The sequence below is a fragment of the Calypte anna genome, chromosome 27 (genome assembly GCF_003957555.1).
Source record: "Calypte anna isolate BGI_N300 chromosome 27, bCalAnn1_v1.p, whole genome shotgun sequence".
Lineage (NCBI taxonomy): Eukaryota > Metazoa > Chordata > Aves > Apodiformes > Trochilidae > Calypte > Calypte anna.
Window position 1 is genome coordinate 1,103,262 of NC_044272.1, and position 23,807 is coordinate 1,127,068.

Sequence of the window (23,807 nt, forward strand, 5' to 3'; positions counted from 1 at the left end):
ATCCTCCTGCCATGCAGGGGACACCAGGGCCCAGCCTGGCACCCACCCAGGGCTCAGCTCAGACAAAACCATGACTAAGCAGTACAGAACCAGGATGAAATAGACCCTGGCCAAAAAGGCTTATTATAGGCTTAATATTCCTTAAAATAGCTCAATGGGCAAACTGCTCACCACGCAGCGGCCGGATCACTTCTCCCTCACCTGCCTCCTATTGCTTGGGAAAAGCTGGAATTTCTGGGGATCAACAGCTGGGGAATGGCTCCATTCTGCATTCAGGAACAAAGTTAAATAAAGAGCCTTTTCTTCCATGTTTGTTTTTAAGCAGCGATGCTAAAAACGTGAGGTTGAACAAAGAAATGAAGTCAGGGCCCCCAGAGATGCAGGCCAGGTTGGGAGCAGCCTGCAGCACACACACTGCTGACCCAGCAGGGCAACTCAGAAACTACCTGGGAGAAAAAAAATCCATCAGGTGATCCATGTGCAAACAGACAAGGTCAGGTTGCTGCCTTCAAAAGGTAAAAAACTTCCAAGTCAGCTGGGCTGTGCAGGTGAGGTGCTGGGGGGACTATTTCTGATTTACCAAGGACCATTTCAACTGGCTGGATCCAACTTCAAAACCAAACAAAACCAAACCAGGAGCTGCTGTCAGATAAAAAAGGGCACGTTTTACACTTTTTGTTCATCTGTTTTGTTCTTCTACCCCAGACCTGGCTCCAAGACAGTCTTCCACAAGCAAAGCATCCCACAACTATACCTCAAAGCCCACTCTGCTCATTTTTCAATGCCAATTTTAAAGACAGGACCATTTCCAGCACCTTCCCTGACTGCTCCCAGCTGCCCCAGGCTGCAGGACATTCACAGCTGAGCTGTTCCCACCCAACAGCCCTGGCAGGGATGCAGAGCAGGGCTTGGTGACAGACTGGGGAGGCAGAGGGTGGCACTTAATGGGCTTTGTCCTTACCAGAAGTTGTATCTGGTGCTGAATGAGAAACGCTCCCTGAAAACACCAGTGGCAGCTGGCACGTCCCTGAGCTGCAGAGGTGACAGTCACCTGGCTGAGGAATGGTTGGGACAAGGAGGGAGAAGCACAAGGACCACAGATGCTTCCAGCAGCACTGGGTTGGGCATCTCCTTCTTTTAGCTGCACAAAAAACCTCAACACCCCCAGGAATGGTTATTTGGGTATTTCCTGACCTATTAAAGATATCTGATCTAAACCAAGGCTGCTTTCTCACACACACACACACCCTCCAAAGGTTGAAGTGCACACTGTTGCCTGTAAAAACAACATCCAAGCCCACAAAGGAGGAGAATGCAAGGCAAGGACTTCCTAACTTCACAGGGACACAGCCTGTGGCCATGGCCTGTGCTGTAAAACACAACAACTCTTCATTTTTTAATTTGTAGAAAAGAAAAAAACACCCATTTTGAACTGCCCACTTCATTTGAGCAGGGCAGTGACTTCCTACAGGCATTGTAGAATTTATTTACTTCCTTAAAACCCCCTGAACTGACACCTCAGTATTTTCAGGCCAGAGCTGAGACACCTCTGAGTCCACACCAAACCTCCTGCCACTTCAAATCAGCTTCCTTGAGGAACAGATTTCTTACAGTTCCACCTCTCTCCAAAGCTGCCAGCTCTGTGTTAGTGGCAACATGAGTTTTTTATCAACATCTGGCTGTTATCAAAGGAGATGCTGAGGGCCCAGCTGGCTGCAAGACTTGGATATTAAGTCTAATGATGGGGTCTCCAAGAAACCCTGCTTGGGATGAGGTGTGAAGGCACGGGGCAAGTTTGCCACTGATAAAAGGAGGGTTGAGCTGGAAGGAAAACTGAGAGCTCAGAGAGCCTCACACCCTATCAGCACAGCTACAACACTCACCAGCTTGCCTCTCCTAATGGCATGAGTCAAACCAAACACCCAGCCTGGTAATCCCATGCTGAAAACAATAATTACCTGATCTAGCCCAGGCCCCAAGTAATAATAATAATAATAATAATAATGGTATCTGAAAGGAGCCAGAGCCATCCCTTTGCTCTCCACCTCCCTTCCCTGGTATGCAAACTGCCAGGCAGGAGGGACACAGCCCCAGCAGCAGAGTCCTTTTTGTTGGGAACCCCCATTTTCCAGGGGTAAACCTGACAAAAAACCACCCTGGGGAACTCTGGCACCAAGGGGACATTGGCACCAAGGGGACCTTGACCTCCAGGACCTGATGGAAAAGCCCCCAGCAGGGCTGCACAAACATCCCAAGGACCACAGGGATCAGTCCTCACCAGGAGCTGCCCCAAAGCCACCAAGGGATGGGGAGGGGGGGGACATCCAGGGTTTTTCTGGCATTTCTGCTTGTATTTGCTGCTGAAATGACTGTTTGCCAGCTTTCCCACTGCTGCCCAACTTGCAAGCACAGCTCCTTGTAGAGGGAAAAGGAAAAAAAAAAAGAAAAAAGAAAAAAAAGGAAGAATCTGGTTTGGGGGACGAAGAAAAATAAATAAAAATTTGCAGCACCAGCTTGTTCTCTCAGGTGACACGGGCTGAGGTCAAAGAACACCCTTATTTAATCCAACACTTGTAAAGCTGTTGCTCTGCCTAATCACAGCTGAGATGTGCTTGTGGCTGCCTCGTGCAAAGACTACAAGGTGAAAGAGTGAGGAGACTGAAACCTCCCCCTGCCCCCCATTCCACAAAAAAAAAAAAAGGAAAAGCAATCACAAGTGGTTTCTGGAACACCTTTAGCAGCTCATTTCACAATTAAATCCTTCCCCCACCTTACACCTTCTCTGGTTTCTTTGTACCTGGGCAGCAAAACACAGCACAGAGACTGCAGAGGAGAAATCCTGAGCAACTCAGCTGCTGCCCCCTCCTCCAACAAAAAGCCATTTTCCTCTTTAATCCTTCCCAGCCTCCCTGTGGCCTGGGTCAAGGCTCTTTTGCACAACCAGTTTGACTTCTGCTTCCAAATCTTGCTGAATTCCTCTTTGCTGGAGCAGGGAGCCACAGGACAAGGGCAGGGGGGGGATGGGACACAAGTGATGGTTGGCATCTCTTAACACTGAAACAATCACTTTGTGCACAATAAAGTAACACTGGGTTATTATTCATCTGCCAAAAAATAGGTCCCTGATCTCAAGTGCTGGCTTAAAAAAAAAAAATATTACACCTAAGTGTGGCATTTATTTAAAGAAAAAAAAGAGGGTGGGGAGAACTTTTACAAGTTTCTGCTCAAAATCAGCACTGAGAGAGGAGGCAGTGGGGTGCAAAGAGCTCTGGATACTCCCCCCAGCTTTGTGTCTGTTCACACAACCTCCATCCCCTGAAATCACAAAGCCCTGAGCAGAAGGATGAAACACCCAGGAGCAAAAGGGACCAAAGGAAACCCCAAAAGCATCAGCTCTGAACCCAAAGGGAACATCTGAATCCACGGGAACAGCACCCAAGGGGCAGGAACCCAGCAGATGCAGGAAGGGGATGGGTGGGATGGCTCAGCTCAGCTTTCAGGATGCAGAGAGGATTCATTATCAGAAGACAACTCAACTTTAAAGCATTTTGAGTCCCTCCTTTTGCTTTCACCTCATTTCATGGCCTGGGAGCTACAGAGGCCACCAGCAAAGCTCCAAAGGTTCAGAACTGCCTCAGATCCTCAATCCTAGGAGAGAAATGCTGTGAAATGCACTGGATTGGGGCATTTTTGAGCCTCACAGGGATGCTCATCCCTCAGGTCCATCCCCAGTGTTCACACTTTGGTGTGTTTTCACTTTTTTTTTTTTTTTTTTTTTTTAATAGGACAAACTGCCCCACAGAGAAACACTTCACAGCCAGAATCACCTCCTGCTCATTGGAGGTTTCAAAGGCTCCCTGAGGAAGCTGGGAGGGATGGTGCTGGTGGGTTTTTTTTGGGGGATGTTGGGGTTTTTTTGGGGATGTTATTTTTGTTTAAGGATGTGGAGAATCCACGTCCTGCTCATACTTTGGGAAAAAGCAACTATTATTGGCTTAAAGCTGAGAGATGGCTCCAGGGAGCACCAGAGCAAGAGATCCCTGCTTGGGGAAAAACCCAGGAGGATTTTACAGGATTTTATACAGCTCTGCAGCTTGTGCCTCATTTATTTTGGTGAGAGGAGGGCCAGTGGGACACTGCTTCCAGGTGACACCCCAGGCCAGGGAAACATGGATGAAATGGGAGAGCAGAAGTGATGGAGCCCTTGGGAGGCAAAAATGCTCTAAAAGTGGAGGATTTCAGTCACTCCAGAGCAGCAGGAGATGACATCCCCCTTTTCTTTGCTCTTTTTTTGGTTGTAGCTCTTCAGGCATCACATCTCAGGTAGGAGAGGAAGCAGAGAGAACTCCAAATATAAGCCAGGACTGTGACCTGTCAGGGCATGCTCCATATTAAACCAACACCACAGAAAATTAGGAGTCAATCTGGGTAATGTTCTGCCTTTTTGTTTGCTCTGCTACAGTAAGTGGTTATTTTCTCTGTGGTGGCCACACCTCCTGTAAAGGGACTTATTTAGAATATGCTTTGGCTGGGCATGCTGGAGTTCCTTCCCTCTTTTAAAAGAGTTCCATTCTTCCTGGACTGGTTGGCTGGCTACACAAATGGACCAGAAACCCAGAAACAAGTCAGATTTAAGCAGCTTAACCCCTGTTCCATCACCATTCCTCACGACTCCAGGAGGAAGAAATTAAATCCAATCTAGATGGGATTTTTCAAATTACCCAACAAGAGTCCAGGAATCTGTTCAGGTGGCTTAACAAGACAATAAACTAAGTCTGAAAACCCAAACCAACCTCCCTTCCAATAATTCCCTTGTTATTTAAAGCCTGGAACAGGCACGATTTACATCAGTCATTGCATCAAGCTATTTTTTCCCCCAAGATAAGACTCCAGACACCCAAAGGCCCTACTTACCCCTCCTCAGACAGGGAAACCACCAGGGCAGTCAGCTCTGTGTCTAATCCAGAGGTGATGCAGGGGGTTATGTAGGAGCAGAATTAATCACCAAGCATCCAGCCCCATGCTGCCTGCACTCATCTCACAACATTCAGCAGCTCAGAAGAGCACCTTCCAGTCTCAACACATTTCTGCATAATTGTCCTTATGGCACATTAAATAGGAACCATTACACCAAAAGGCATCCTCTCCTCACTCAGGACTTTTACTTTTAAAGCAGAAACATTCCAAGCTGCTTTCTAGAAAGCAGGGCTGGCTTGCTAGCTCTGAAAAAGAAATCTGTTCCCAAGTGTGAACACACTAACACTGGAGAAGCTTTTCAGCCCAAAAAACCCTCACTGGAAAGCCAGGTATTTCAAGCAAAAGAGTCTTAAACTCATCCCCTCCAGGATATCTAGGTGAGTGGGTCAGAGCTAATCAATGCAAGGGTTAATAAACCCCTCAATTTCCTAATAAAAACACACCCCAAAAATACAACAAAGCCACTTACAGCTCAAAGCCAGTGCTGTAACACACCAATTCCTCCTCAACTGAGAAATTATTTATACCTTGAATACTCTTGGAGCATTTTGCTTTTCCAAATCATCCATTTCTGGCTGCAGGAAGAGACTAACACACAATTCCACCATAAAATAAAATAAAATAAAATAAAATAAAATAAAATAAAATAAAATAAAAGCCCCAGAACAAAACTCTTCCCCACTCTTTTTTTCCCCCAGTGATTTGGGTGAATCTTGTTTTGGTCCAACCCCATGAAAAGCTCTCCCCAAAGTGGAATAACTCCAGCATTTCAGCCCTGACAAGAAGATTTTCCCCACAGATTGCTGGCAGGGTGTTTTCACTCTTCCCTGTAATCAGCCACTCTGCAGTCATTAAAAAAAAACAACACCAAACCCTCTCAGACAAAAAAAATATTAAAAAATAACCCCCCCCTTTTGCAGCCAAGAATGGGAAAAACAACCCTGGGTGAGCACATCCTGCCTGCAGCCTCCTGCTTCCCAGGTTCTGCTCCAGGTTTTTATCCTTTAGAAAAGTGGATTTAACCCCAAATCCTCCTCCAGACACAGAGGGGAAGAGGAAGCACAAAAAAAAAAAAATTAAATCATTTCCCCTGCCCCATCACAAAACCTCTCCAGAGCTGATTCCCTGGGGAATCCCACACCCCTCCCCAGGGATCCAGACCCCCACCCGGATTCTCCCTGGACACCATCCCAAGGGACACTCAGACACATCCCCAATATTCCTCTTTTCCTCCCATTTTATCCTCGCAGACACCAGGAGGGAACAGAGAAAGCAGGAGGGGGCATTTCCACCCAAAAGCCATAAAAAATGAACACCCCCCCCCTGCTCTCCCTCTGGGGGCTGAGAACTATTCCAGAATTCCCAAACATCCACAGGGATTTGTGTCCTATTCCTTCAAGCTTTCTGTCCACCCCCCACTCTCTCAATCACATTTTCCCCTGGCTATTCCCCCCCCCAAAATAAAACCACCCCAAAACTAAACCCTCCCCCTCCACCCTTTTATTTATTTTCCAGCTTTCCCCCCCTTTCATTTCCCAGCTTTTCCCCCCACTTTTATTTTCCAGCTTTTTCCCCCCTTTTATTTCCCAGCTTTCCCCCCCCCTTTTGTTTATTTTCCAGTTTCCCCCCCCTTTTATTTTCCAGCTTTTCCCCCCTTTTAGTTTCCATTTTTTCCCCACCCTTTTATTTATTTCCCAGCTTTCCCCCCCTCTTTATTTTCCAGCTTTTCCCCACCCTTTTATTTATTTTCCAGCTTTTTCCCTCCCTTTTATTTTCCAGCTTTCCCCCCCTTTTATTTCCCACCTTTCCCCCACCCTTTTATTTATTTCCCAGCTTTTCCCCCCACCCCTAGGACCACCTTTGGGGGGTGTGTGTGTGTCCCCAAAACCCCATTGGGATTTTCCTTTATTTGGGGGGGGAAGGGTCGAAACTTTTTGCCCCCCCGCAAACCTTTGCCCTTTACCGACCGGGGGTTGGGACAAGACCTTCCAGCCCCCCTTCCCCTCCCTCATCCCCCTTTTTTGGGGGGGGGGGGGTTTTCTTTGTTTTTCCCCCCCCCCTTTCCCAAGGCCTCACCTCAAAGCGGCTCTTGGTGACCCCGTTCATCTCCCTCCGCATGGCGGGGCCGGGAAGGAGGAAGAGGAGGAGGAAGAGGAGGAGGAGGGGGGGGGGAAGGGGGGAGGAAAACCAGCGGAGGGAGGAAGGGCAAAGGGGGAAGGAGGGAAGGGGGGGTTCTGCCGGGGCTTCCGCGGCCTCCACCCGCCGCGTCTCCTCCTTCGGCCTCAACTTCAACCCAAAACAAAAACACTCCGCACCTGCCAGCAACGCCGCCGCTGATTGGACAGCGAGGGGGGGGACGGCGCGCTGAGGGGTGGGGGGAGATAATGGGGAAAAAAAAAGACGGGGGGGGTGAGGGGTGAGTGAGAGACCCCCAGAATATGGGGTGGGGGGGACACATAGAGCACCCCCCCTTCTAAAGCCCACCCCCCAACTCGCTGCTGGGATCCCCCCCCCCACCCGTGGGATGGGGACGCCTGGGCCCCCCCCTTCTCAGGGGGCTTCGTGGGGATCGGGGGGGGGCCCTAAGGTGGGGGGGGGGTCCTAAAGTGAGGGGGGGGGGACACGGAGGAGGTGAAGGGATAAAGGGGACCCCCCCACACAGACAGACACCCCAAGGGTTTCGGTCGCTTCCGGGTGGAGGCCGCAGGGCTCGTCCAATCAGAGGGCGAGCTGCGGTGATGTCATCGTGGCGGGAAAATCGAGCGTGGTTGGAAAGGGCGCCCCGAGAGAGACCCCGAGAGAGACCCCGAGAGAGACCCCGAGAGCTCTGTAGGAAATTCATTGGATTTATTGGGTGTAAAGAAAGAGCGGGTTCTGGCCCTGCTTCCAAAAGGAAAGGGGGGAGAGTCCGGCAAGGCGGGAGGTACAAAACAGGAGAGTTTTGGGGTCTTTGCATCACGAGCCTCCAGGAAAAAGAACCATTTTGCTTCTAATCTCCACTTGACCCGAGATTAAAAGGTTTGTTTTTTGTGGGTTTTTTAATATATATTTTTTAAAAATTTTATTTACACCTCTTTTATCTTTCCATTACTGAAAGATGCCAAAAGAACTGTTGAGAATCAGAAAAAAACCAAAAAAAAATTAAAAATAGAACATTTCTGAGAGATGGAGCAGTCACGAGTCAGAAGTCAGCACAGACACTTTGTGAAGCTCCATCTGCTCTGGTCCCTCTCTTGTGATTGATGGCACAAGAGGAGGGGACAATGCACAGAAATGGGGTGAAAAGCTGTGAGCTGGGGTGGGTGCCACCCCACAGCTCCCCCAGGAGCCATTTCAGATCCCAAACTTTGGTCTGGGGTGAGCAGAGAGGAAAGGTTTGTGGCTCTTTCCTTTCAAACCACGTTTTTTGGGTGAATCCTGGAGCTGCAGAAGGTTTCCTCCCACCTTTCCCTGTGTTTCACACTGCTAAAACACACCTGGTTAACACAAACCCAGCAAACAGCCCCATAAAACCCTGACTGAGGGACTCAGTGATCTTCAAGATCTTTTCCAACCTAAGTGACAACTCCAAACCCAAAGGATTCAACTTTGGAACAGTCTTTCCAAAGGCTCTTGCTGCTTTCACACCAGCCAGAAGAGATCAAAGGGCTCTATAACAAAATAACTTCAAAATAAATCAGGGGCAGCATGAGAAGAACCTGACAAAGTCACCCCAAGCACCATTCCTGAGCAGGCACCACCTCTGGAGGAGGCTCCAGATAGATTTATCCCATTCCTTACACCCTCTCCAAGCCTCCCCACAACCACACGATCCCAAATTGCCACTGGCTCCTGGTTTAGACTTTGCTGATTGTTTTTTTCCTATTTTCTTGACCCATGAGGATGGTGAGGGGGAAGCTGCAGGATGCAGAGCACGAGGAGAAAAGGCTGGAAGGGGGAAATAAAAGTTTTTTTTTCCCCCAGAGCCAGGGAAGGAGTCTGGGGAAATTCAGGCCCCTGGATTCCACAGGAGCCCTGGAGTTAAGCTGAGGGCAGGAGGAGGAGGTGAGAAATCCCAGTGATTAATGGGACAGTGGCCCCCTAACAGAAAGCTCCAGCTTGGAAAGAGCTGGAAAAGAAATTCCTTGCCTGGGTTGGACTGAAAGCAGGGCTGGAAATCCCTGTGGTTTGAAAGCAACTGAAAACCTCAACATCCTTTCAAACTGCATCCCCCAAAAGTTAAATATAACCTGATCCCTGCAGGGAAAATCCTGATCTCCAGGAATCAACAGCAAAATCCAAGGGGAGTGGGAATCAGCTCAGTAATTCCAAAGGAAATGTGTTTGCAGGACTCCTGATTTCCCACATTCCTCTTCAGTGAATCACATTTAACTGCTTTTAAAAATAAAATGCTCCCCTGAGACTCTTTTCCTTTCAGGGACCACAAGAGAAGATCACAGAGGATGCCTGAGTCATGCTCTTAATTCCAGCCAAAAAGGGGGAAAATCCTTCTTTTAAGGAAATCACTCCATCTGCTGCAAGCCTTACCCAGAGGAACCAGAGGTTGTTTTTCCAGCAGTGCTGGTGCTGACTCTAGGACACAGCAGGAGCAATGCTCACCTGTAGTGTGGGCACTGCTGTCAGGGAGGTAAAAGGGAAAAAAAAAAAGACAAAAAAAAGCAAAATGAAACCCTGCAGGGCTCAGGAACAGAATCAGACTGTGGAGACAAGGCTGGGGTTTGAGTGGGGAGCACACAGGAGGTGCTCTGTCCATGTCCATGGCAATATTCCCAGTGGATCCAGGAACTGTGGCCCCAAAGCATCCACAGGGCTCAGTCCATCACCAACAGCATCAGGGGAAGCTCTGTCTGCCAGGCTGGCAAGGAAGCAACACTTGGATGGAGAGGATGGAGGAGTCCTTGGTCTGTTTAGCTTTGCTCCAACGTCTGTCCCAACGTCACCAAAGTGACAGTGGCTGCAGAGCTGCCCAAATCCATGGGGTTTACCCTAATTCTCAAGACCCTTCGGGCTCCACACGGTAGAGTTAAAGCAGAGGCTGTGTGAGAACCAGCAGCACCAGGCATTCAGCTCCAGACATAAATAAATAACTAAATGCTGGGGAAGTCAAAGGTAAAACAGCTCCTTCAGCCCTGTGACCTGGAATAAAATGTTGACACCCAGCAGGCCCCAGTGCCTGATCCTGCAGAGCAGCTCCTGTCAGAGGAAGGTGAAGTTCCACAGCACTGAATCCAGCATTGAATGAAGAAATGCCACAAATAGAAAATAAATTAACTTTTTTTTTCTTTTCTTTTTCCAACCACCTTTTAAAAAAAAAGAATAAAACCCGACCCTATAATAATTCCTTTAAAACTTCCTAAAATCAAAAGCAACTTAATTCTGAGTGGGAAGAGGGGCAGAGGAACTCAGACTCTCCCCAAACAGCCTATGTTTCTCTTTGCATCAGTTTGGGGTTTGCTTACATACTGAGCTTTGTGCCCCTTATCTCTAACGGGGCCATTAATACTTAGAAATTCAGGAAGGGTGCAAGTGTCCATGGGGTGAAGGCCACAGTCAGCACTCAGCATGCCCAAGGAGCTGCTGCTGGTGCTCTCACTCCATTCAAGACTTTGGAGATCCTTGGAAATACTTTTTTTTTTCCTCTTCAAACACACCCCACAGAAATCCCCGTGGCAGGTTTGTGACAAATGGTTCCTTTCTTTCCACCTCCAGAACCTGCAGGTCCTGCGTCCAGCTCGTCTTCTGAAGACATTAAGAGAATTAATTGCCAATTAGAGCAACATCCATGAGATCATCATCTTCTTCCCCAATCAGAAACTCAGGGCTAGCCCGGGAAGGTCGCTCAGCTGAAAGGATTGTGCTGCTTGTCATGGAGAGAGACTGATCAGCTGAAATGGGGGACTTGGACCAGCTCTCTGGCTTCATGCTGTGGGATTTCTTCTTGTCTCTGTCTTTATCCCGATCCCTATCCCGGTCTTTGTCTTTGACTTTTTTCTTCTCTTTTTTGTGCTTCTTGTGTTTTTCTGAGCTATATTCAGGCAGAGGCCTAATGCCATCATCAGAGCTGGGGCTGTTCTGGTAGGACTTCTCAGCAATGGAGGAGCCAGACTCACTCTCACTGTCGATGTTCTGGGGAGTGTATGCTGGTGACTTGCTGTGGCTGGGAGAGCAGCGCTCGTGTTTCGGAGTGGATCCACTGATGAGAGGGGATCCATAGCTCTTGGAAGAAGCCATCTGAGGCCTCAGGCTATCCCCACCTCCTTCCCCAGGTTTCTGCAAGGTTACTTTGGCTTTAATGCTAGGGGAACCACCATCATGTTTGCTGATGATGATTTTGGCCACTCCGGTGCTCCCGACGCTTTTGGAATCTGAAGTCTTCTTGGAAGAGTCAACAGCTCCTCCAGAAACAGAGACTTTAGATTTCTCTTTGTCACTCTTCTCACGTTTGCCCTGGAACTCACCTCCAGACATATTGTGCTTGGAGGAAATAGTATGGCTTGAGGAATTGGAACTTGGCCCCAGTTGCCCATCCATTGGGTCATCTCCACCAGGCCCGCTAGTGACAACCCCGTGTTTAAGTTTGTCTATGACTGCAGTCAGAGATGGCTTCTTGTTTCTGCTTGGAGATTTCCCTTTGGAACTTCCATGCTGGTTCTGAGATGAAGACATGGAAGACCCACCAGATGAAAAGGAAGATGAAGATGCTGTCGAAGAATTTGATGAAGGAGGTGGTTTCTGAGACATAGACCCACAGGATCCCATTCCTGAAGACGATTTCATACTTGAGCTTGATCCAGTCCCAGACATATGGGAGCCTCCAGAACCAGAACTGATAGGTGATTTTGCTTTAGATGATGGAGGAGTTCCTGGGACAGGTTTCATGGGAGAAGCAAGCTTGTCAGAACCTCCCGTGGGTCTAGAATGAGACGGGGAGATGTTTGGTTTACTCATGGAAGGGTTCATGAGCGACGATGGCTTTCCTTGAGGCTTCATCTTGGTACTTCCAGAACCACTGCTGAGGCCATGTTTGGTGATGGGGGAGGATCCAGGCTTTCCTACTGACTGAGCTGAGCTTTTGGACTGGCCTGAACTTGAGCTGCCTTGGCTGGAGTAGAGGCTGCTGCTCATCTTTGAGCCAGAAGACCCTTCCGATTTGCTGCTTTTAATTTTGCCTGAGGTTGAAGAGGAGGAAGAAGAGGAGGAGGAGGAAGAATGGCTATGATGGCTTTTGCTGCTGGAGGAGGTGACAGAGCCACTACTTGTATACTGGCCATGTGAAGAGGGTTTCCCAACAGTCACTGTTCCTTTGGGGATCTGAATGGTTATTTTTGGAATAGGAGGAGTAGCTACACCGGGAGGAGTCTGAGACCTGCCTGAACTCCCAGGAGATTTGGACCCACCCGTGCTTGCTGGTGGGGTGAAAGGCCTGTTTGATGAGCTGTGAGATGGAGACTTCCCATCTGTCTCCTGCTTCTTCCTCTTTGGAAGTTTCTCTTTACTTTTCCCATCACTGGATGGTGTCCGGCTGCGCTTCCCCGGCTTCCCGTCTATCCCGGGACCTGCCAGGTTGCTTCCAGAACCATTGCCTTCCTTTACCCGTTTCTGAGACTTTTCTTTCCCTAAATCCCCCGTACTCAGTAAAGGGCTCTGACCTCCACTGTGATGCTCCATGATGTCAGAAGACCCCAGTGCTTTGCTTGCAGCTGCAATAATACTAAAATCTACCGTGTCAGACTGAGCGCTCCCCTTAAACTTATTTTCCCCCCCGTCAGCTCCCAGGACTTGCACCCCCAAAGTAGTTAGAGCCTGGGATGCATAGCCCTTGAAATCATCAGTGTCTCCACTCTGACTGCTCTCATCAAAGTACTCCTCCCCAAAGCCACTCTGACTCTGGCTGTTGAGCAAGTCAGGATTGAAATCTACCCCATCTGGAAAGAAATGGTTTGAGGAATCACTGTTGGGACTCACGGCAGCGTCTGCGATCAGGTCTGCCGGGTCTGTGTAAGGGTTCTCACTGTTGTTGGTCTGAAAAACATCTGGGTCAAAGAGGGCACTTTGTGAATGTCCTGAACTAGATGAGTCTCTGACTGGAGTACCAATGGGTGGACAGTCCTCGTTAGTGGTGGGGAGCTTGGAAGCCTCCTCTGCTATATCTGAGAGGATGTCAGTGACATCGGCCCCGATGCTGTCGGAGCTGGAGAGCCGAACCATCCTCTGAATGCTGGGCTGAGAGTGAGGGATGGGCTGGGGGTAGGTAGTAGGAGGGGTGCTGCACTGGCTGGGTGCTGGAGTAATGTGAGGGGTGTCCAGGGTGTCTGCAGTCATGTTGACATCAAAAATAGGATTCTGGGAGTCAACATCCATTGAAAAGAGCTCCCTCTGGAAATCATCCTCAGTCTGATGCTTGGGTTTGTCGGCCGGCATGCGGGATTTTTTTTTCTTTTGTTTATTCCCCCCCGGGCCCATTTCCATTCTGGGGGAGCCAGAGGAAGAGTTCTGCCTTTCGAGGGGGCTGCTCCCATACAGAGTGGAGAAATCCTGAGGGGGATTCTCTTTGAGAAGGTTCATGAGCATGGGGTGGTTCTTGGTGTTGCTTGCCGGTGAGGATACTGGTGGTGGCGTGTGGTGGGGAGGGGTTGGACTTGAGCCAATGGCAGAGCCCACATTCCCTGTGATCTGCAACAAACTCGTGAGAATAGGGTTCTGGGACACTTTGCTGAAGTCCTCCCCGTGGCCCACTGAGTCATGCCTCTCTTTCATGCTTATGCTCATGTTAAACAAAGTAGTGATGGGCCCCCCAGGAAAAGTGTTGGTTGGGGTAGTGGTACCACTCATGGGGTTGCTGCCTGTTGTCATGCCATACCCTGGGCTGCTGGCTGGGGGAAGGTTTTTCTTCACCATGTCTTCAACTGTCTCTGCAATGAGGGACAGGGCTGGTGTGTCTGCTTGAATTGTTTCTGCTTTTCTACGGATTGCTCTCATGGTGACAGGAATGGACATACACCTGCAAGACAGGAGACAAGGAGGGGAGAGGTGAGAGGGATGGACAGACACCTGCAAGACAGGAGACAAGGAGGGGAGAAGTGACAGGGATGGACAGACACCTGCAAGACAGGAGGCAAAGAGAGAGGAGAAGTGACAGGGATGGACAGACACCTGCAAGACAGGAGACAAGGAGGGGAGAAGTGACAGGGATGGACAGACACCTGCAAGACAGGAGGCAAAGAAAGAGAGGAGAAGTGACAGGGATGGACAGACACCTGCAAGACAGGAGGCAAAGAAAGAGGGGAGAAGTGACAGGGATGGACAGACACCTGCAAGACAGGAGACAAAGAAAGAGAGGAGAAGTGACAGGGATGGACAGACACCTGCAAGACAGGAGACAAAGAAAGAGGGGAGAAGTGACAGGGATGGACAGACACCTGCAAGACAGGAGGCAGAGGGGAGAGTGTATTTTGCTGCCCTCTAGCAACAGTCACTGAAGAGATTTTAACAGCAGAGATCACACCAGCACAAAAGAGCCAAGGTCCATGAGCTGTAAATGCCCCAGCCACAAGACAACTGAGCCTCTCCACATCACCTTGAAGTCATAAAGGGAAAATTAATCAATCCAAATCAATCAAAATTAATCAATTCATTAACTCCAATAGCTGACAGAGCAGGATCTTGTCAATAAAGCAGAGGATGCAGTCTGGGTTGTTACCCTGAGCCTGCCAGAAAACACTTTTGTCTAAGCCTGGCAAAACAAATTTCCTACAAAAACCAAAGGTAGAGCCACATTCTGCTGGAGGATGGCAAAGCCTATAAAAATCTGAAAGGAAAACCAACTACTGGCACTGCAGAGGGCTGTGCTCTGCCCTGTTAACACTCTGCTGCGTGCTGAATGGTGGCTGGGGTGGAGGAACCTGGATAAAAGGGCTCTGTAAATGACAAACTGCAGGGGAGCTCTGCCACTTTTTACAAGACTTAGCAGCTGACTCCAGGAGGAGGCATAAATAGGTCAGCACCTCAGTCACACACTCAGAAAAAAGCAGCTGTGGTTCAGTGTCAGGAATGGAATTTTCAGTAGGGCTCTAAGCTTTCCTCTCTTCCAAACAATCACTACCAAAACTCACCCAGGGACAGAAAGGCTCCAGAAGAGCTGGGATAAATGTGAGATAAACAGAGAGTTCATCTGTATGATTTGGAGAGTGCAGCAGCACAAAATAAAATAAAATAAATCCAGCTTACCTTTGAACAACTTTGGCAATGAAATCATCTGTACAGATCAGAGCATCAGACAGCCCCTTGTACAGCTTACAGTTCACGTGAGTAGAGTCTTGCACATCCATTACCACTAAAAGAGAGGAGGTGTTTGGAGGAGATCAAAATCCTGGCTGCAGTGCAAGAAAACCCTGCCTGCCTCCCCACAGACACCACTCCTGCTACTACTGAGTCCACTTACCACACACCAGGGAGTCGTTCACGGGATGCTGGAAGGAGACACTGAAACAGGAGTCAGAGAGAGGACAAACTTCAAACTGCAGGATCCCAGGAGAATCTGAAAGAGGTGGGAGCTGTTAAATCAGGGAACGCAGGGGATGAACCAGAGGCACCACCTCAATACCCCCATATAGAGGAGAAAAAAAACACAGGGGGAGGGGGGAAAGGGAACAGCAAAGGTCTCATTTGTTATTCCTCCAGTGGGAACCCAGCCAGGGCTTCCTGTTGCCCATTCCACTCAGGGCTGTACCCTCCTTGGGCAGAAAGGGGAGCAGCAAGGGTCTCATTTGTTATTCCTCCAGCTGGAAAACCAGCCAGGGCTTCCTGTTGCCCACTCCACTCAGGGCTTTACCCTCCTTGGGCAGAAAGGGGAGCAGCAAGGGTCTCATTTGTTGTTCCTCCAGTGGGAACCCAGCCAGGGCTTCCTGCTGCCCACACAGCCCACTCCACTTGGGGCTGTACCCTCCTTGGGCAGAAAGGGGAGCAGCAAGAGTCTCAATTTGTTATTCCTCCAGCTGGGAACCCAGTCAGGGTTTCCTGTGACCCATACAGCCCATTCCACTCAGGGCTTTACACACCCTGGGCAGAAGGGGAGCAGCAAGGGTCTCATTTGTTATTCCTCCAGCTGGGAACCCAGTCAGGGCTTCCTGCTGCCCACACAGCCCACTCCCCTCGGGGCTGTACCCACCTTCTTTCAGCACCGTGCGCTTGACGCAGCTGCCGATGAGGGTGTTGTAGGCCACCTGGTGTCTGATCAGGTTGAGGATGAGAGGAACCCGACCAGGGTGCTGGAAGGCGATTTTACTGATCAGAGTTCCTTGGAGGCTTCTTCCATCTGGGAGAGGAGCATCTTTGTTCAGAAAGTAACAGTGCTGCTGTCCTGGAAGAGCCTGACAAACAATTTCTGCTTTATTCCAAATACCGCTGGGTTCAAGGTGATAAAAGAGAGGAAGGAAGGAGAGAGCAAACCCTGGATCCAAGATCAAGGAAGGAAAGAGCAAACCCTGGATCCAAGATCAAGGAAGGAAAGAGCAAGCCCTGGATCCAACACCTGGGAAGGTCAGTCCTAGAACTCTGGGGTCATTCCTGCAGCAATCTATCTTTCATTACCTAATTATATTAATTACTGTGGTCACACCTATCTGAATTCTAACGTTTGGATAGTGTTGGTTTTGCCTGGGGATAAATTCTGTCCCCATTTCCTTTATGCCCCATGGGAAGAGGTAGCAAAAGCCCAAAGTGCTCATCTGGAAGTGCAGCACCCTGGTTCTGACCCCATACTTACTGCATAGAAATGCATGTTGTGGTTCAAAGGCAGAGAATCAGCCTCCTTGGATAATTCAAACTGTGTGATCAACTCATACAAGGGCACAAAGGTTGGTGGTGTGTCAAACAAGGGGATGCCTGAGGAGAGAAAAATGGCACAGGATGACAGCCAGGAGCTAGGAAGAGATGGTGCATTCCTGTCTTGAAAAGGAAACCTGTCTAGAATGTACTGAAAAAACCTTGAGTAAATGTCATGCTTTGAAAATTAGCAGCAGTTTATTAATAAAAACCTAAGGAGGAGCTGTCTGACAGCTCTGCAACCCACCTGTGCAGCCCTGGAGCTTCTGAATGAAAGCTCGAGAGACCGGGATGGGACGTGGGAATTTCAGGAAGAAACAAGCAGGTAAATCCACACTGTTGGCACTGGTGATGGAGGAGAAGGAAGGAGTTCTGAAATAGTGGGTTAAGAAAGGATCTCATTAGAGGCAGGTAATGATTCTTGACTTCTGGTAGGAGAGCCAGACATCCAGCTGGCTGGCTGCTTCAATGCAAGCAGATTTTTAGTCCTTAAAAATCAAGACATGGCTCAAAACCCACCTCACAGACCCAAAATACACATTTCTTGCCTTAAAGACAGCATGGAAGTGCTTTATGGCACCTCCTTCCCTTACCCTTTGCTGTCAACAGGGTGAGAGCCCATAATCAGGGGAGCAATGGGGAGCTTGTACATGGCCATGGTCCCCTCCACTGTCACTGACACGTTCATGCCCAGGGACCGAGGAACTGCAAGAGAAAAAAAAAACCCAAATTGGTGAAAAAAACCCAAAGCAAGCTTCAGGAATTCAGTATCACAATGCTGGAAACTCCTTTCTTCCTTGACAGCTTTCAGCATTCACTCTTATCACTCTACAGCCCAAGCAGTGACACTCTCACAACGTGGGCCAAATGTATTCCAAGCACATTTCAAGTTTCCCATGTGCTGTTTATAAAGCAAACCAAGTCATGAATGAGACAATTTCACTTTTTTTTCTTTTCCAAGACCAGCCTCAATTTTAATTGCTCCTCTGGAAGCCAACCTATGGTTTTCCTGTCCTCCAGAGAGACAACAGAAAGGAGATAAACTGCTCAAACTCTGCTTTTCTCCTCTCCTTCAAGCACGAGTGGGCAGCAGGCTCTAAAGCTGACCTACCATTGTTCTCGTGCAAAATAACAGGAGCTCCAGTGCCATCTTCAAATAAATCATAGGGTGAGACATAATACTTGAGATTCATCAGAAGACCTGTGGGAGAAAGGCTTTTGAACAGGCATCCTGACAACACCAGTTAACCAGTTAACCTGACCACTGGTAACCCCTGTAACCACCCAGTGCACCACCAGTTAAGCTGAAAGCAACGTCCAAGGGGAGCCTGAGCAAAGGAATTGGGTTTTTTTTGCTTTTTTAATTGTTAATAGAAGATACCTCCACTCCTGGGGGTGAGATAACCAACACTGCCATGAAGAATCTTGTCCAGGGGGTTTGCATTGGTGGCTTGCCTGCAAGAGAAGCAACCATGGGTCTGTAGCAAGCCAGAGTCCCACCTGAAGCCCAATTTCATGTGCTGATGGCAGCTCTTAGCCCCACACACACACTTCTCAGTCACACAGAGAAAGCAATCTTAAACTTCACACTGCAACAGGCAAAACACAAGCTCCTGCCCTCTCTAGTGTGGATGATTTCTCCACTCCACCTCCACCAGTGAAAAAGGGCCAAATGTTTCTCAGTTTCTTGCTGTAAAAGGCACTGATCTACCTGGTTACAAACTTTCTGCCTTCCTGACTTCCTTTCAGTTGAATTCTGCAGCTAGAAAGGAATAGCTCAGAAAGCTCTGAGTAATTGTTTATCTTTCTATCACTCTCCTGCTGGCACTGGCCATCTACAGCCTCAGCACTCAACTGCTTCTTGGCAATCATGTCAGAAATCACAGGCACTGAGGGGACAATTCCTGGATACAAAGCCCTTGGCATGGCCAGGCAGACACCAGGATGCAGTAGAATAATAAGTAAATAATAATAACAAGTAAAAATAACCCAATAAACCACTGCAGATCTCCTTACCAATACATCCCTGCCATTTTGGAGAGATCCAACTCCAAGGACTGCAGAGCCAAGTACATCTTAGTTTTCAGTTTGCTGGGGAAACAAAGAAACAAAGCAAAAAACCTCAGAAAAATGGAAAGGAACTGGGCAGTGAGGTCCAGCTCCCAGAACCAGCTGGGCTGCAGGCTGTCAGACTGAGAGTTTATTCCAAACTACAGCTTCTCATCCTGCATTCCCACTTCACATCAAGTCCTCCCCAGCCACTGTGTGCAGGTGGAAGTCCTGGTGATGAAGTCAGTGGGCTCACACAGGATGAAAATGTAAGCATTTGTTTAATTTGAGCTAAGTGGGTGTAAATAAAGAGATTCCAGACTCACTTGTCTCCTGGCAACTTGTACAGGTTCACAAGCCCCCTCAGATGCTTAGAAAACTCATCAAAATTTTTCTCTCTGAAAGGAAGAGGGAGGAGAAGTTTAACAAGCATTCAAAACTCATAACAGTGAGGTTTGGTTGTGAGGAGTTGGATTAATACAGACAAAGTCACTTAAGGAAAGGCTTTTGCTACAAGAAAGCTACAAAACACATTCTTTAAACTATTCAGCATTAATAATTCTGATGAATGTGGTGCTGTGGTTTCCAAGAGAGAATGCACAGCACTCAGAAGCAGAACCAGAGCCCTGGAGAGGTAAAGAGACTTTGTGGGGAAGGAACAGTTATGAAATATTTTGTGTTTCCAGACATAAAATAGCATTAGATTACTACTGCAAAGAGAGACCTGTCAGAAAATGCAATAAACAACTCTTCTTGCTCACCTCAGATGTTGCACCAGTTCTGGACAACTCTGGAAAGGAAAGAAAATACAATATTAATGTCAAATGCAGCAATTTCAGTCTTTTTGCAGCACAACAACTGTAAAATGTTGGGACAGAAACATTTCTGAGCATCAGCTTTCCATGAGAAGCAACACAATGCTCACAACCCCACAGTCATCTGGTTCTGGTTCTGCTCATCAACCCCACCTGGGACAAATTCATGCAGTTTCCACTTGAAATAAACTTTAAAAGTTGTGAGAAATGGTGATCTTGCACAGAGACATTAAAATGTCTGTTTTCAGCCAAGTGGCCAGGCCACTGTCACACTTCATACATGTGCAGAAGGGGAGTAAAGCCATTTTCTGTCAGCACTCTGCATTTTAGTACTTTCCATTCACAGACCTGAGTTTTACATTAACTTCCCTCTCCTTCCTCCAGAAACAGAACTCTCAGAACCACAGCACTAACTTCCTCAAACAATCCTGGCAGTTATAAAACCACCCTGAGAAAGAGAGACCAGCAATAAAATGGCCTCTGCACGTGTTGTGTTGATCAGCTCAACCCACAAGAAAGGATCCCTCAGGGGAGGCTTTTGCTTGCCCTAAACAGAGCAGCAAAGGTGCAGAGCCTGGTCCAGTGGGACATTTGATACAACCCAAACAAACAAAAGGGACCCAAAATGACAGTTCCAAAGCCACAAAGGCATTAATTACCCTCCTCTTGGTCATTAATACATACCACAGGGTTTTCTCCATGGTGAGCCACCTTGACATCACAGAGCAGCCCTGTAGGATCTAACTGGACCTCCACATAGAACATGTCTGAAGTGATGTAACACTCAGTGCCATTTGCACTCAGGTGAGATCCGAGGCTTAAATACAACACAAAGAAAAAAACATTGCTGTGAGAGGCACACAGAAAAACCAATCAAACCAGCACTGAGGTGTAGAGAGCCACAGGAAAAGCCTTTGGCAGAAAACCAAGGAGCAGAGGTACCTGTTTTGTCTGGCAATGGACTCCAAACGATCTGTCATGGCAGGCAGGGAAGATACTGCATGGAAAGAGCAAAAAAAAAAACCCAAAGTGAGCCCCAGGAATCAAACATCAGCATAAAAACCAACCCCAACCAGCTGCTCCCTCCCACCTCTGCTCACAGAGGCCCAGAGGCACCAACCTCTCTTGCTTTTAGGGTCTGGAGCACTTCCCCAGCAGTGCTGAGCTGTTTGTAGGTGCCCCCAGAGGAGGTACCAACCTTTTAATGCCTTCTGCAGAGTCTCCAGACAGCTCACCAGGTGCTGGTGCCCCCCAGAGTTCATCACAACTCTCTTTTCCTGAGACAGAAAGAAGAAAAAGGTCCTTTTTTTGCATATTGTTCAGGAAGAGGGAATTACTGCTACATTTGATCAGCTGAGTGAGGTTTATTTCAGGCAACCAAAAGCAGAGGACCCTTCATTCCAAAATTACATCAAAATGACCCATTTTGGTTCCTGCAGGAGTGCAGTCCCCAGTTTGGAAGCCAGGTAACACAGGCAGGCCTGGCATTGATTTTAAAAGTTTCTTGTGAGCAACTTGCTTAAAACATTTTAATACCCAAAGAGTTCTGTAGGAGATGACACAGAAACAATGAGACAAGAGAACTTTTAACACCACAAAATATACAAAATATTCCTCTCTTCCCTGCTCCTCCTTCTCCCAAACCCAGGGACTGGTATTTCAAACCCTGAGCATCACCAAACTTCCTTACAAAGCCCAACAGCCTGACACAGCACTGGCCAAACCCACCAGTTTGAGCCTTTTCTGAGGTGACAGCTGCCCCTAGGCTGTAAAAGGGGAGGCAAAGTGGTAATAAAATTATTATAAAGACTTGAGAAAGGTTCCAGCTGAGATGCCAACAGCTCTCACCATGACTTGACGGACTAACTTCATGGTTTCTGTCCAAGGTCTGTTCTGGTTGTACTTTGTGTGAAGCCTTTCCAAGAGGGTGCTCATCTTATTCAGCTTCTCTGTTTCTGGGAGCCAGGGGAGTGTTCAGAAAAGAGGAGAAGACAATATCTGAAGTTTTACAGTTGTAATGGAAAGGGATTCCAACTAAACATAATTCCATCAAACTCCTTTACTGCTGGTTTAGCTCCAAGACTTTTCCATCATCAAAAGAACCTCAACCCAGTTGATCCAGTTGCCACCAGTCAGGTAAAAGCACAAAGACTGGTCCAGTTCTTCCCTGCTCTCTAACCAGACATGCACAGAGAAGGCAGGTTTCAACATTACTGGGGTTTTGCCTTTTTTTGGGCTAAGAAACAGCTTTTTCTGCACCAAAGCATCCCAGTGGCCACCCCTGCCAAAACAAACCCTGTCACTGGCAGCTCCAGGGCAAACACATCTGTGACATTTGAACTGCTGGGCCATGCAGCCCTGCTGCCCCCACCTGCAGAACTCTGGGGGTCTGATTGTTGCTGCACCCACAGTTTGCAGACCTAAAGCTGACCCCAGGTAAGAAACAAATAAACCTCAGACACTTTATACCTCTCAGCCACGTCAGAACCACAGAAGTGATGAGCTTGGGTTCAACCTGCCCAAGCAGGGCTGTGCCAGACCATGTCTGGGTGGCTTTTGGACCTCCTTAGGGGTGGAAACTCCACCAGCTGTCTGGGCACCCAGTGCTCGAGCATCCTGACAGGGAAGAAGTGTCTCCTGATGCTCAGCTGGAGCCTCCTGCCTCAGCTTGGACCCATGGCCACTGGGTCACAGAGGAACCAGCCAGGCTCAGGCTGCTTTCCACCCTCCCTCCAAATATTTATGTCTCACAGAATGCCAGGTTGGAGAGGACATCAAGGAGCATTTGTTCCAACCTTTCTTGGCAAAAGCATCGTCTGGACAAGCCGGCCCAGCACCCCATCCAGCTGAAACTTAAAGTGTCCAATGCCAGGACAACCCTTATCAAGGTGCAGGGCTAAGATTCCAGGTACAGAACAGCTCTACCAAACCTCATCCAAACTCGACCCACCGGACCATATCCACCTGTATTTCCTCCAACGGAACCACCCCGGCACAGACACCACACGATTCCCCCAGAGCACCAGGGAAAACCCAGCGTGGTGCCAGCGACCAAGGGATCCCGGCTGCTGCCTTCCAGGGAGATACCTCAGCTCAGCTCCAAGCCCAACCCCAGCCCCAACCCCAACCCAAACCCAAACCCAAACCTCAGCCCCAACCTCAGCCCCAGCCCCAGCTCCAACCTCAGCCCAAGCCCCAGCCCCACACCCCAACCCCAAGCCCAGGCCCAGCTCCAGCCCCAGTCCCAGCCCCAACCTCAGCCCCAAGCCCAGCCCCAGCCCCGCGGGCCGCCTCATCTCCTCACGGAGCCGGCGAGGAACCCCAGCGCCCGCCGCTCCTCCCCGGCAGCACTCCCTCGGTCCCTCACTCACCCTCGGTACCTCCCGGCGTCGCCTTCATGGCGGCGGCGGGGTCTGGCGGCCCTCAAGGCCCCGCAGCGGCGGTGTCACCTCAGGCCGGGAGCCGGGCGGGGGTTGAGCCGCGGCCGGGCCGCTGCGGAGCCGCCTCACACGGCAGCGGCCGCCGCCATCCCTGCGCTCCCCGCCTCTCGCGAGACTCTCGCGAGACAACGCGGGCGGCAGCGAGCGGCGGGGCGGGGCGGGGCGCGCGGCGGCAAACCCCGCCCCTTCCCCCCTCTGCCCTCCCCTCAGGCCCTGGCGGCGGCGGCGGCAGCGGGGGAGGAGCCGCCGGTTCAGCGGCCGCGGTCACAACCGAACCGAACGCTGCGCTCAAACGGGTTCTAGCCGTCACCCGGCCCGGAGGAGAGCGGCGGGAGGACGGGATAGGACGGGACGAGGCTGTGACAAGGCTTGGCCTAGCCTGTCCGGGCGGGGCGGCGCCTCCCGGGGCTGAGCTGAGGGCCGGAGGGGCGGGAGCGCCTCAATAAAGTGTCAGTAACGGGCGTGGAGAGGAGGCGGTGGCGGCGGCGGCAGCGGCGGCGGCGCAGCAGCTCTCGCGAGAAGAGGAACGCGACTTTTCCCTCCCCGTTCCTCCTCTTCCCGCTCTGCTCTCGCGGGATCGGGGCGGAGGGCGGTGGTGTTGTCGCGAGAGGCGGCGGGGTCTCGCGAGAGTTGGCGGGTGCCCCCCTTGGACGCGGAGCCGTTTCGCTTTGGGAAGTGAGCGGGGGGCGGCGGGACCGGGACC

General features: G+C 49.6%; 2 protein-coding genes across 4 annotated transcripts in view; both read right to left on the reverse strand.

Moving 5' to 3' along the window:
- Positions 1-7,326, reverse strand: part of FBXL20 (F-box and leucine rich repeat protein 20) — a 34,626-nt gene extending 27,300 nt beyond the window's left edge. For 2 of the 3 annotated variants that reach the window (XM_030466097.1, XM_030466096.1), the window contains exon 1: positions 7,054-7,326. In XM_030466097.1, coding sequence (XP_030321957.1) covers positions 7,054-7,095 — 42 coding nt within the window. In that variant the 5' untranslated portion in view covers positions 7,096-7,326. The remainder of the gene's footprint in view (positions 1-7,053) is intronic. The other variant, XM_030466098.1, reaches the window with a different exon arrangement.
- A 1,232-nt stretch (positions 7,327-8,558) lies between these two features.
- On the reverse strand, positions 8,559-23,205 carry MED1 (mediator complex subunit 1). The gene is made up of 17 exons (XM_030466095.1): positions 23,036-23,205; positions 21,513-21,619; positions 20,863-20,941; positions 20,607-20,661; positions 20,349-20,481; positions 19,611-19,639; positions 19,176-19,247; positions 18,817-18,891; positions 18,182-18,255; positions 17,912-18,001; positions 17,394-17,505; positions 17,048-17,172; positions 16,742-16,860; positions 16,145-16,346; positions 15,419-15,514; positions 15,205-15,310; positions 8,559-13,978 (listed from the first exon to the last, which is right to left on the reverse strand). Exons 1-17 carry the CDS (start codon positions 23,061-23,063, stop codon positions 10,735-10,737), a joined length of 4,746 nt encoding a protein of 1,581 aa, XP_030321955.1. The 5' UTR covers positions 23,064-23,205; the 3' UTR covers positions 8,559-10,734.
- Between the last annotated feature and the right edge of the window lie 602 nt (positions 23,206-23,807).

Coding starts and splice junctions, on each gene's coding strand:
- MED1 (XM_030466095.1), bottom strand. CDS start 23,063: ATGAAGGCGACGCCGGGAGGTACCGAGG. Junction 21,620..23,035: donor GACGCCGGGAGGTACCGAGG/GTGAGTGAGGGA, acceptor CCTGGCTCCCAG/AAACAGAGAAGCTGAATAAG. Junction 15,515..16,144: donor GCGCACGGTGCTGAAAGAAG/GTGGGTACAGCC, acceptor CACCTCTTTCAG/ATTCTCCTGGGATCCTGCAG.